Source organism: Miscanthus floridulus, chromosome 10, assembly GCF_019320115.1.
Source record: "Miscanthus floridulus cultivar M001 chromosome 10, ASM1932011v1, whole genome shotgun sequence".
In the NCBI taxonomy this organism is placed as follows: domain Eukaryota; kingdom Viridiplantae; phylum Streptophyta; class Magnoliopsida; order Poales; family Poaceae; genus Miscanthus; species Miscanthus floridulus.
In genome coordinates, this window is record NC_089589.1 from 11,028,468 (window position 1) to 11,041,206 (window position 12,739).

Consider the following 12,739-nt stretch of genomic DNA (forward strand, 5'->3'; position numbering starts at 1 on the left):
TTATATATATATATAGGCAAATCCGGTGACGTGTTCTCCATCGGTGCTAAAAAGATTGCACTTTTCTATAGTCAAATCCAGTGACGTGTATACCATTATATAGGCAAATCCGGTGACGTGTACTCCATCCGGTGATAAAGATAAGCTAAAAAATATGCAAAGATAAGCTAAACTGTTTTTTAGTGTGTTGGAAAGCTAAAAATTTACCGTAAAAACCAATAGCAAAAACTAGCTGTTTCTCTCCCATGGCTTCTCAGTAGCTCGGTTGGTGATCACCCAGTCATGGGAAGCCTCTGGTCTGGAGTTCGACTCCCCACGTCCGCACGCATGTTATAAAAAAAATCTGACCTAGTCTCACGTGGACAACAGTGTCGCTGTGTATTGGTGGGACATAGGTTTGGGTTTTTTTTCGAACTGCATGAGAAGATCACCGACATAGGTTCAGGGTTTTTTCGAACTGCATGAGAAGATCACCTTCTATATTAAGTAGAATATATACCGTAGGGCTGTCTACTCCTGGGGATTGAGTATTTTTTTAAAATAAAAAACACGTGGTAGCCATTATATATACTAGCCATTGTTGCCCGCGCTTCGCTACGGGTGATGTGCTTGGTATAGGAAAAATCTTGAAAAAAATGGCTCATATGTCTAATATGTTTTATCATCACGTTGCTACGAAAGGTTGGTCTATTTTGATAGATATGTACATTAGGAAAGTGTATATTAGGCAAGTCTATATTTAGTATAATTAGCACCTGCCATGTATTGCATGTAACCTGCCATGTATTGGCTATATATATCAAGGTCACCCCCCCACGTTGGGTGTGTGGTGTTTTCCCTTCAATCTCTGTTATTCTACATGGTATCAAAGACCGAGATCAATTAGATCCTGGACCTTCTGCTTCCGCCTCCTTCCTCCCCACCTCTCTCCTGGGCGCTCCTCCTCCCTATGGTGAGATGTCTCCCAACGCCGATGCCTCGGCCGCAGCCGCTGCCGTAGCTGCTGCGGCAGCCGCTGCTGCACCACCAACGCCGCAGGCCGTCGTCGTCCACCCCTACACCGCCGTGAACGTGAAGACTCACATTCCGATGACCCTGGAGATGAAGAATCCCAACTTCACCAAGTGGGCTTCGTTCTTCCAGGCCTTGTGTGGGAAATTCAGCCTTCGCCCCCACATCGACGGGCCAGCTCCTCCGGCTACTGATCCATCGTGGGACATTGCCGAGTGCACTGTCCACGGCTGGATCCTCAACACCATCGATGACTCAGTTCTTGATCTTGCCATCACCGATGAGAACCAGTCCGCCCGCGAGTTGTGGGTGGCGATTGAGGGCCTCTTCCGCTCCAACCGCGCGCCTCGGGCCGTCTTCTTGCTTGAGGAGTTTCACTCCTTGAAACAGGGTGACTCGACGATTGATGAGTATTGCCAGCGCCTCAAGATCAAGGCCGCCGCTCTTCGGGACATCGGCCACACCATCGAGGACTCCCAACTCGTCCTCAGCCTCCTACGCGGCCTCAACCCACGCTACACTGCCACTGCCGACGACATCGCCAACTCCCCCGAGCTGCCTTCCTTCTCCAGGGCGCGAGAAATGCTCTCCCTCAAAGAGCTACGCCTCGCCAACGACGAGAAGACCACGGCTGCATCTGCCATGGTGGCCGCCTCTAGCTCCACCTGCACTTCTCTAGGGTGCCGCCCCTCCTCCTCTGTGGCCACTGGCGCTGCTCCCAAGGGCTCTAGGGGCGGCAAGAAAGGCAAGGGTGGCAAGAAACAGGGCGGCTGGCGCAGCCAAGGCAACGGCGCTGGCTGGCAGCAGGGCAGCGGCAGTGGACAGCAAGGGGGCAACCGCCCCATGGGGCCCTGGTTCTGCTACAACCCATGGGCCTTCCAGGGTGGCATTCCTCCTCCAGGCAGCAGCTGGCAGCAGGGCAACAGCCCCGGTGGCTGGCCCCCTCATGGTGACCAGGGTGGGCGCGGCCAGGGCATCATGGGTGCCAGTCCGCAGTCCCACACCGTCTTCGCTCCCCCTTCGCCAGCTCCATCCGCTCCACTGTGGGATCAGGCCGGCCTCATCGCCGCCTTGACCTAGATGGCGCTCTAGAACTCCAGCTGGGTCATGGACTCCGACGCCACCTCCCACATGCACAACTCGGATGGTATACTCCTCTCCCGTCAACCCTCTTCTATCCCATCCATCACTGTTGGCAGCGGTCATCATCTTCCTGTCTCTTGCTCCGGTAGCTCCACATTACTAGGCCACGCGTCTCCCTTCTCGCTTCGCAATGTTCTAGTTGTCCCCTCTCTAGTGTGCAACTTACTTTCAGTTTGCCAATTCACTCGTGACAACAATTGCACTATCGAATTTGACGCATTTGGTTTTTCTATTAAGGACCTGTAGACCAGACGCGTGATTCTTCGCTCCAATAGCTCCGTCTGCCTCTACACCGTCCCTACCACGCCACAAGCCAACCTCGCCACCTCCACTGACCTATGGCATCATCGTCTTGGTCATCCAGGAGCTGCTGCCCTACATTTGCTTAGACAAAATAATTCCATTTCCTATAATAAATCAGCTCATACTCTTTGTCACTCATGTCAACTTGGCAAGCATGTGCGGCTACCTTTTGGCAATTCTAGTTCAGTTTCCTCTTTACCTTTTGAGCTTATACACTTTGATGTTTGGACATCCCCGATCACTAGTATTTCTAGTGCACAGTACTACCTTGTCATCCTCGATGACTTCACCCACTTTTGCTGGACCTTCCCCCTAGTCCACAAGTCCGAGGTCGCTACTCACATCACTCAGTTCTGCGCCTTCGTCCACACACAGTTCAGCCTTCCTGTCAAGGCTATTCAGGCCAACAATGGCACTGAATTCGTCAACAATGCCCTCGCCACCTTCTTCGCCTCTAGCGGCATTCACTTACACCTCTCCTGCCCTTACACCTCCCCTCAAAACGGCAAGGCTAAACGTATCATCCGTTCTCTGAACAACATATGTCGCACACTGCTCATCCACGCCCACATGCCACCCAAATATTGGGCAGAGGCGCTAGCTACAGCCACATATCTCCTCAACAGGCGCCCCTACTCAGCCATTCACCATAGAGTTTCCTATGAGCAACTCTTCAAGCAGTCCCCAGACTACACTATTCTTTGTGTCTTCGGTTGCCTCTGCTATCCCAACCTCACCGCCACTTCCAAACACAAGCTGGCCCCTCGCTCCACAGCCTGTGTCTTTCTCAGATACCCCTCCTCTCACAAGGGTTATCGGTGTCTTAACCTCACTACTAGATGGATTATCATCTCTCGTCATGTTGTCTTCGATGAGACTCACTTTTCATTCAGCACTAACCCCACCAGTGAGCCCCCAAGCTCTCTGGATTTTCTTCTTCCAGGTCCTGCCGCGCTGGTGCACCACACTGCCACCATGGTGCCCCCTGCAATCGCTCCGTCGCCAGTTGCCGCTGAGCAGCCGCGACGCCGAGCTCAACTAGAGGAGCTCGCTGAGGACCCCGCCATCCTATAGATTGGCCCGGTCCTTACTCCTGGCACGGCTGCTCCTGCTCCGACCGGTCCACCTCTATGGGTCTATGTTCGGCGGCGTGCTGGTGCTCCCGCACCGGCTGCTGAGTCGGCTCCTGCACCACTGTCTGCACCAGTCATGGAGGTGCCCCCACCGGCGCCTGCTATTCCAGAATAGCCGGCTCCTGCTCCAGTTGTGGCGGCCTCTCCGCCACCTCCTACCTCAAGCCGACCTGTGACGCGCCTCCAAATAGGCTCGCTGAAGCCTGTTGATCGTTACGGCTTCCCATCGTCTGCTCACGTCGTCGCCGCCTCCACTGCCTCACCCATTCCCCGCGACTACAAAGGGGCCCTTGCTGACCCCTAGTGGCGTGCGGCCATGGCTGAGGAGTACAAGGCTCTCGTCGACAATGACACGTGGCGACTCGTTTCCCGGCCCCCAGGTGCCAACGTGGTGATAGGCAAGTGGATCTTCCGGCACAAGTTCCACTCTGATGGCACCCTGGCTCACACAACGCTCGCTGGGTCGTTCGCGGCTTCACCCAGCGCCACGGCATCGACTATGACGAGACGTTCAGCCCCATCGTCAAGCCTGCTACCATTCAGGTCGTCCTCAGCATCGCCGCTTCTCGTCAGTGGCCCATCCACCAGCTGGACGTGAAGAATGCCTTTCTTCACGGTCACCTGCACGAGACAGTCTACTGTCAGCAGCCCCCCGGCTTTGTCAACCTGGCGCGTCCCGATGCCATCTATCTTCTTCAGCGCTCCCTCTACGGCCTCAAGCAGGCCCCGCGGGCATGGCACCAGCGCTTCGCCATGTATGTTCGACAGCTTGGCTTCGTCGCTTCTGCCACCGACACCTCCCTCTTCGTCTACACTGAGGGCGGTGCCAGTGCCTACTTGCTGCTATACGTCGACAACATCGTCCTCATGGCTTCCTCGGATGCTCTGCTCCGCCGCATCATAGGTCGCCTTCACTCTGAGTTTGCCATGACGGACCTTGGGAGCTCCATCACTTCCTGGGGATCTCCGTCACTCGCTCCTCCGATGGGCTCTTCCTCAACCAAAGGAAGTACGCGGTGGATCTTCTTCAGAAGGCGGGTATGGCCGAATGTCACTCGACATCGATGCCTGCCGACTCTCGTGCCAAGCTCTCTGCCATGGAGGGTGCTCCCGTCACTGACCCCGCCACGTACCGGAGTCTCGCCGGCTCACTTCAGTACTTGATGCTCACTCGCCCCGACCTGGCGTACGCTGTGCAGCAGGTGTGCCTCTTCATGCATGATCCGCGCGAAGCTCACCTTACGCTGATCAAGCGCATACTTCGGTATGTGAAGGGCACACTGTCCGCTGACCTCCACATCAGTACTGGCCCTATCGACAAGTTGATTGCCTACTCCGACGTTGATTGGGCAGGGTGCCCCGACTCCCGCCGCTCCACTTCAGGCTTTTGCGTCTTCCTCGGTGACAGCTTGGTGTCCTGGTCGTCCAAACGGCAAACCATGGTGTCCTGGTCCAGTGCGGAGGCCGAGTACCGGGCTGTTGCTCATGTGGTCGCAGAGTGCTGTTGGCTTCGATAGCTTCTTCAGGAACTTCACGTTCCATTGAAGGTCGCCACAGTTGTCTACTGTGGCAACGTCAGCGCTGTCTGTATGACAGCCAACTCGGTCCACCACCGCCGTACCAAGCACATTGAGATCAACATCCATTTCGTCCGTGAGAAGGTGGCTCTCGGCGAGGTTCGCATTCTCCATGTGCCGTCCAAGTATCAATTCGCTGATATCATGACAAAGGGGCTACCGATTCAGCTCTTTGAGGATTTTTGGTCCAGTCTGTGCATCCGGAATCCTGACGCTTCGACTGAGGGCGGCTGATAGATATGTACATTAGGAAAGTGTATATTAGGCAAGTCTATATTTAGTATGATTAGCATCTGCCATGTATTGCATGTAACCTGCCATGTATTGGCTATATATATCAAGGTCACCCCCCACGTTGGGTGTGTGGTGTTTTCCCTTCAATCTCTGTTATTCTACATATTTGGTACATTAAATAAAAAAATATGGGAAGAAAATGTAACAGGGCTTTTTTCATTACAATGTTGTAAACCAACATAGAGGTTGGCTGTCATTACATGATGCCTATTCTAACCAGCAGATCAATGACATGTTAGTGGAAAGAAGTCTTTGATGGAGTTGGGCTCAGGCAACCAACACACTTAGATTCAAAGCACAACATTGGCTAGGATTATAGTATAGGTGGAAAGAGCAAAAACTACAACACAAGTATGTCTTTCTCTGAGAACCATGATCATGTGGTATGGTCATAACAGCTGCTGGCCTTTTGTCAATAAGGTTTACTGTGCTTGTTGTTGTTTTCTCTCTTGAGTTGTACTTTGAGTGTTTTACCGCCTAATTGGTACCCGTTCATCCTATTGATTGCTACCTATGCAGAAGCAGGAGAATCGTAGCTCACAAAACCTACATCCAGGTTATATGCGTCGGTTAGCAAAGTTAGCAGACTGTGCGCCGAAAGATAGAGAGGGTGGGAGATTTTACCAAAGCATTTGCTGACGCCCGTTACTTTATCTACAAACACCTTAGCACTTAGTACTCTACCAAAACTCTGAAAGGCACTAGAAAGCTCTTGGTCACCATAGTCTTGTGGGATATGATAAATAAATAGATTGGCTCTAGGAGGACCTGTAACATGATAATTAGATAATTAGGTTATATAGGTTTTAAAACACAATATGGTATCGGTAGATAGGCAGATTAATTGATTGTATAATGGGTTATGGTCCTTATGGATTTTGATAGCACAGCTATTATAATAAGGGCTACCAATCATTTTTGTCCTACGTACTGATGTACATTTTTGTGAAACAAAGGGTCATGCACATCATGCTATAAAATGTACTTTTTTGCTAGGGAACTTAACGTTGAGACTTGAGAGACAAAAAGTACATGCTAATGACCACATGAACTCTCTAGCGAATAGTTTTTCTCCCTTTGCATAGAATAGAGTATCGAATGTGGCTAACCTTCAACCTGCCCACCAGCATTGCTGCTGGGACTAGAAGAAATGGTGAATTGGCATTCGAATTTGGAACTTTAATTGAAATTGAATTGTGAGAATTGCCAAAAGGATGATTGTTCATGGGACCACCAGGATATGATCCAAGATACTGCATACCAGGGATAGCTTGATAAGGGCTGCCTAACTGCATTGCATTAAATGACTTTTGAACTAAACTGGGAGACAGTTCAGGATTGACTCCTCTTATTGAGTTCCCTTTATTAAGAGGTCGAACCATATTCTAGAAGGGGCCTTGATTCTGCAGAGATAGAGGGTACTGCATAAGACCGTATGTTCCTGGTGGCTGCACAAGAAATAAAACACACTACATTAAATTTGATGCTGATCATCACTTACGGCAAAGATTTCGGTGTTTGGAGTTTCCACATATAACATGTATTATTTAAGAATCAATATAATATAATGTCAAGGGAGTAAAGCTAAGGGTTTCGAAAAATTGAATGGAATTGATCTTTTCCGTTTACAACATATGTTTACCAAAGAACAAGTAGGAAGGAATTCAAATACTGCAGATGATATGTTATGAGTGAGAAGAACAGAAGTTAATAAATCATATGTTCTGAACAAGGATTGGTGGAGAGAATTTGTGAAGGAAAAAAACCTTGAAAGCAGAATACCATTAGAAGAGTGCTGCCCTTGGTATAACTACTGAGCATTTTCTATGATATGGCTATAAAATATAAAGAAGGCTAAAAGAACAGCAGAAGACACCTGATAGCCAAATCCATTGTATTGAGGCATATATCCCATCTGTAAACCTCCAAATACCAAAGACTGCTGCATTGGACTTGCATTGGGCATATTAGATAGTTGTAACTGAGCTTTTTGTGCTTTCCGAGCCTGCCTTTCCTTTTCTGTATCGGCCCATTTGACAACCAACGACACACTAGACCCCTACAAAATATATTAGAGCTTGTTGGAAGATGAACAAAAAAACATGGTTTCCTAAAGAAATCCAGAAAATTCATATAGTGTCAAATGGGCTATCTGAAAATGCAAAAAAGAGCTTTACTTCATAATTTATGTCCAAATTGAATAATAACAATATAATAATTAAACAGCCACAAAATTCAGGCTTTGCCGCATCCCCAGATATTCATGGCACCATATGGAAGTTAGATTTAAGTCAGGTAGGATTCTCGCCCAAAAAATGACACAGCAGCAGATATAACCTGAATCTCAACTGTAATTAGTAAGAAAGGACAAGGACTATTTGCAAATATGAAATGAAAGAACTGCCCATACCCTTCTTTGAATAACCAGGTGCTGATAGAATGATGCGGTTAGCTGCACGTTAAGGTGAAAAATTCAATTCGAGGTAGCCAGCATTATTTAGATAAAGAAATTCTTTAGCTAGCATCATTGGCAACTACTTGACTTATGTCAGTGTTGTAATTTTTTATGTTTAGCCCATAAGTAACTAATAGTTTCTAAAAGAACAGTTGACCATTTGAACCCCACACAAAAGAATAAAAGAAAGCATATCCATCCACCTCATTGTTCATTGCATGTTTCAATGTGATTATAATTGAGTTCTTTAAATTACAAATGAGATCAAGCAGCAACTTGTAAAGCTCATACGTTATTGTGTGTAAACTAAGACTCAAAGCGCATACAATACGCCAATAAAAAGCGAAACATTACATTTTCTTATGCATCGATGATGTTCTTAGATAAATCACGAACATGAGTATATAGCTACTTTGCAAATTACATATCGTAATCCATGCACAAAAAATTCCTCACTCCATCAGAGGCAGCAAATAGTTTATACTATTGTTAAAAGATCATAGCAGTTGCAAACTAATAAGCTATCTGAAGCTTTCTTATTGAAAAATATGTACAATTATAAAGCAAACCTGTGTACTTCTGGCAAGTTCCAGGGAGAAAATGAATGAAGGGCTGAGCGGGCTAGTTGAGCCAACACCATAACTGATTGCACAATTCTAGTTCTCCAGTTCTGTAAATGGCATAGGATGTTTGCTGCCACCTATTGCAAAATAGACAGGATAGAGAATAAGGGTTAGCAGCAAAAACAGAAGGCTCAAAACATATAAAAATAATAAACATCCACATGTATTATCTGCTAGCAGGGAAGGCAGAAAACATTCAACAAAATATTGGAACTTAGCAACGACGATGACAACAAAGCCTTTTAATCCCAAGCATGTTAGGGTAACCTATGTAAATATTGGGAGATCTAATAGAAATAGTAATTGTAGAGAACTTCAAAGCCTGATACATCTTTGCAGTTGCAGTAGTGACAAGTTGCTTTGGACTAAAAGGCTTTGTTATTTTGGTTGTTGCAGTTCAATGCCAAAAGACAGCTACAGCTTACAAACAACAGTACACCCACAACATGCAAGTATAGTAGCTTCAGTGGTGAATAAGATAAAGAAATGCAAATCAATGAATTGATGTTTTAAGAGTCATATTATCATATATCCATCTAAAGAATAGAACTCTGGACCATTTAGCCTGGTAACACTCACTAAGTGGCTTGTATTGTACTCCTGCAGTTAAGCTCCCTTTTCTCCCAACCAACCATGCACCCAAAGGTACCTCACCAGATACTGCAAAGAAAAGAATGAGCATGACATGTTAGACCTGAACATAACCACATAAGAATATTATTAAGGAACAATCCAATACATTAAATAGATTCAAAACTATGGAGGTGCATCTACTTGTTATATCAACCTTAATCAAAATTCAATAAACAACAACAAAGGCACTTAATCCTGAGCAAGTCAGGGTAGCAAGCCACCAACAGAAAGATAGAAAAGAAAAGAGGTGTTTTAGCAGTAGATAGATGTATACAAGGAATTGGCACAAACGATGCCCCAACAGATAAATTCTCTGAACCATATCTTACACCAACGACCCCATAATCTTTTGAACGCACCCTGCAAAAAAGACAAACATAGCTCCCTCATTGTGATCATTTCTAATTATATTAACAGAATAAAATATTATTAACACTGGACCAGGGAAAATAATCTTCAACAACCAACATTAAAGCTTCTAGAAAGCTATCTAACAACACTTTGCATTATTTGGAAATAGAAACAAGATATATGGCCTACCTGTACCCCATTAGCAAAGGTAGTGTTCCGAAGGCACCAAAATGATACTTAGGATCATAGGCACATGACCTAAGCTGCAACCAGCTGCAAGAAAAGGAGATTGGCAAATTGTTATTCATGTGTTTTTCATACATAAAATGCTGACTAACATTATTATAGTCCATCGAGCCAGAAAGTGCATACAGATTTGAAGTTGACACAAGAAGGTCCACAAAGGTATGGGGGTCATCCAGTTCTCTAAGAAAAAGTGAAGTGTTTTTGTTAGTATAACAAAGGTGGGACTAATATGAAGAGTTTATAAGCTATGAATATCCACCTCTGCCAGCGAAATAGAGCATTCCCTTTTACTTCTGTTCCACTATTGTTATCAGCAGCAGCAGACACCTAGTGACATTAAGGTAGGCAAATGCTTTTCGTGAAGTAATAAAATATTTAAATATGGATGAATTGGAACGAAATCTCTTAATATTCCAATTGCAGCAGCTATAACCATTCTACAAAACTGCTAGCAAATTAGTGGCTTTATGGACATGAGATTGCACTAAAGGCACCATTTCCAAATCTGGCATAAGGTTGTCTGTAATATCAACAAATATATATGTGAAAACCTCAGTTTGTGGCACTATGCAACATCTAGTCAAGACTATGTTATCATAGTTGAAACACAAGCACAGGGAACATCAACAGAGTGTCCTTGCCAGAACAGATGCCAATAGGTCACTAGATGTTCTAATAACGATGCCATGCTAATGACAACTAGAGATATGAAGTGATAGTTCTTTGGAATTCTTTCTTTCAAAGATAAATGAAAAGGACAGAAAATGATAGCAGCATTAACAAATAAAAAAATGACAATAGGGTTCAGTTGGCGCACTTAACACCAATTACATCCTAAACAGATAGGTACCATGATATTGAAAGGGTAAAGAAAGTGAAGACAGTAGCAGAAATGATAGGTAATGTTTGACAGGATACAGTAGCAATCAAATCAACATGAGGATCTTCCAGTGGCTTCAACATGATCCTTGAGGTCATATTCCCAGCTTGATCCAAATAGTCCTCAAACGGATTGTGCAGCGAGAGCTTCCCAAACATTAGTTCATACATTGGCATCGCCATCCTGCATGTTCAAGACTAACACTGCTTTAAGTAAAGCACAATGAAGGGCCCAGACTGACATAAGTGCAACCCCAAGTGTAATGCGGCAATGCCTCATCCTTCCAGGAAGACTAAAACTAACCTTAACTGTAAAGGTGCATAGGAAAATGCATCTGCTAGAGATGTGCGTGCTCCAAGGATAAAAGCAAGCTACCAAAATTGAGACGCACAAGTGCACAACCTTACAACTAACTGTTGTTAACGATCTGACGATTTCACCAATCCACAGTTCTATTTCACACCATGCGAGCAATCAAGCGCGATTGCTTGGAAGCATGATTAATCACGACCATTCAGCCATTTAAGTGGAGCAGTTATGCAGAGCGTAGGTCTACGACTGAATCACCAACCGAGATTTGTGCAGAGTGAGGCTACCAACCAATTGGCTTCCCTGCCTTAACACAAAGCAGAGGGTTCGGAATGGAGGGGAGAGAGGAAGCGACGAACCTAGTGCGCGCGGTGATGGGAGGGTAATCGAAGAGCGGCGGCACCGACACCATCGGTGGCGGCGGCTCCGCCTTGCTGAAGAATATCCCCATCTCGCTCACCCTCGGCTCACCGATCTACAGTAGTTCTACGGCGCCTCCTCCTCCCTTGAACTCCACAGCGGCTGCCTCTTTTGCGGCGGTGGCAAAACACCAATGCGAGGTACCTGCAAGCATAAGGGTGCAAACCTCCAGTACGACGAGCACGGTCATCTCCATCATCGTAGCGTGGTCCCTCGTGCCACCCCCGACGGCCACTACAGTGGCAGTCCCAGAGCCACACGTCCTCCATCCAGGGCCCTGCTCCGAGGAAGGAGGGGGTCGGCGACGCAACCGAGCCGCATGACCATGGCAGGGGCTGTGGCCCGTGTGGCACGCAGCAGCGAGCAGGCACCCACAGTGATGGCCTGAGGGTGAGTGCGGCCAACCAAGGCGACGGCACGGCACAAAGCAGCGGCGCGCGGTGGCAACCTCGGCCACCCGCGGGCGTATCTAGAGCAAGCGTGAGAGAGCGATGCGCGCAGCGGGGGGAAGGGAGGTGGCTGATGATGTAGTTGAAATCGCAGGAGATGATGCTGTCGGCGAGGTGACGAACGCAATAGCTGGCGAGGCCCGGGTGGGAGATCGGCAGCATGAGAAGGAAGAGCGGACGCGGACGGTGGTTGCTCCCAGCCGGGAACGACCTTCGGCTCCACAGCATCAAGCAAGCCATGGTGCTCCTGACCGCCGCCAGTAGTGCTAGGCCGTCGCGCTCCCTACTGGCTTGACCACGGCCAGGGCGCCACGCTCCCTACCAGGCCGAGCACGGAGGCACGGACAGAGGTACCTGCTCGAGATCGATTTGGATTCTGCGATCTGCGTTGAGTGGTGCCTGGATCCACTGAAAGAGGATACTAACCAAACCTGAGGAACACCGATCGACTCCATGGCTGGGCTACTATTGTCCGCCACATCCCACCACCGTACACCGGCATCTCCGTCCCGTTGTTCGTTGTATCCCGCTAGTCACTCGATGGGAGCAAGGACGCCGCGGGTCAGAGGAGCGGGTCCACGCCGCTACAAGGGGCCACCGTGGCTACGGGTCGGGCCGCACCGCAGCTAGGGCCCGCCTCTACCGGGGAGCCAAGCGTGCGTGGGGGAAAGGGCCGACGCCGCCGGTCGGGGAAGGGGCGGATTAGCGCCGCTGTGGATCAGGGAAGGAGCGGGGCCGCGCCACCGTGGGTCGGAGAAGGGGCGAGGCCGCGTGCCGCTGGTCGAGGAGGAGTGGGGACGGGCCGCACGCTTCCAGGGCAGTTGGTGATGGTGGTAGGAGCCCGTCGCAGCAGCCATCGGAGGGGGAGGGACGCGGACACGAGAAGAGCCGGCACTAACATCGAAGCTGCTG

At 48.2% G+C, this 12,739-nt stretch overlaps 1 protein-coding gene and 1 pseudogene across 1 annotated transcript; one reads left to right on the top strand and one right to left on the bottom strand.

Annotated features, from left to right (window-relative positions):
• Window positions 1–957: 957 nt before the first annotated feature.
• On the top strand, window positions 958–2,091 carry LOC136488002 (uncharacterized). The gene has a single exon (XM_066485064.1). The coding sequence runs from the start codon at window positions 958–960 to the stop codon at window positions 2,089–2,091; it is 1,134 nt and encodes a 377-aa protein (XP_066341161.1).
• Window positions 2,092–5,618: 3,527 nt separating this feature from the next.
• On the bottom strand, window positions 5,619–12,182 carry LOC136487644 (uncharacterized; annotated as a pseudogene).
• Between the last annotated feature and the right edge of the window lie 557 nt (window positions 12,183–12,739).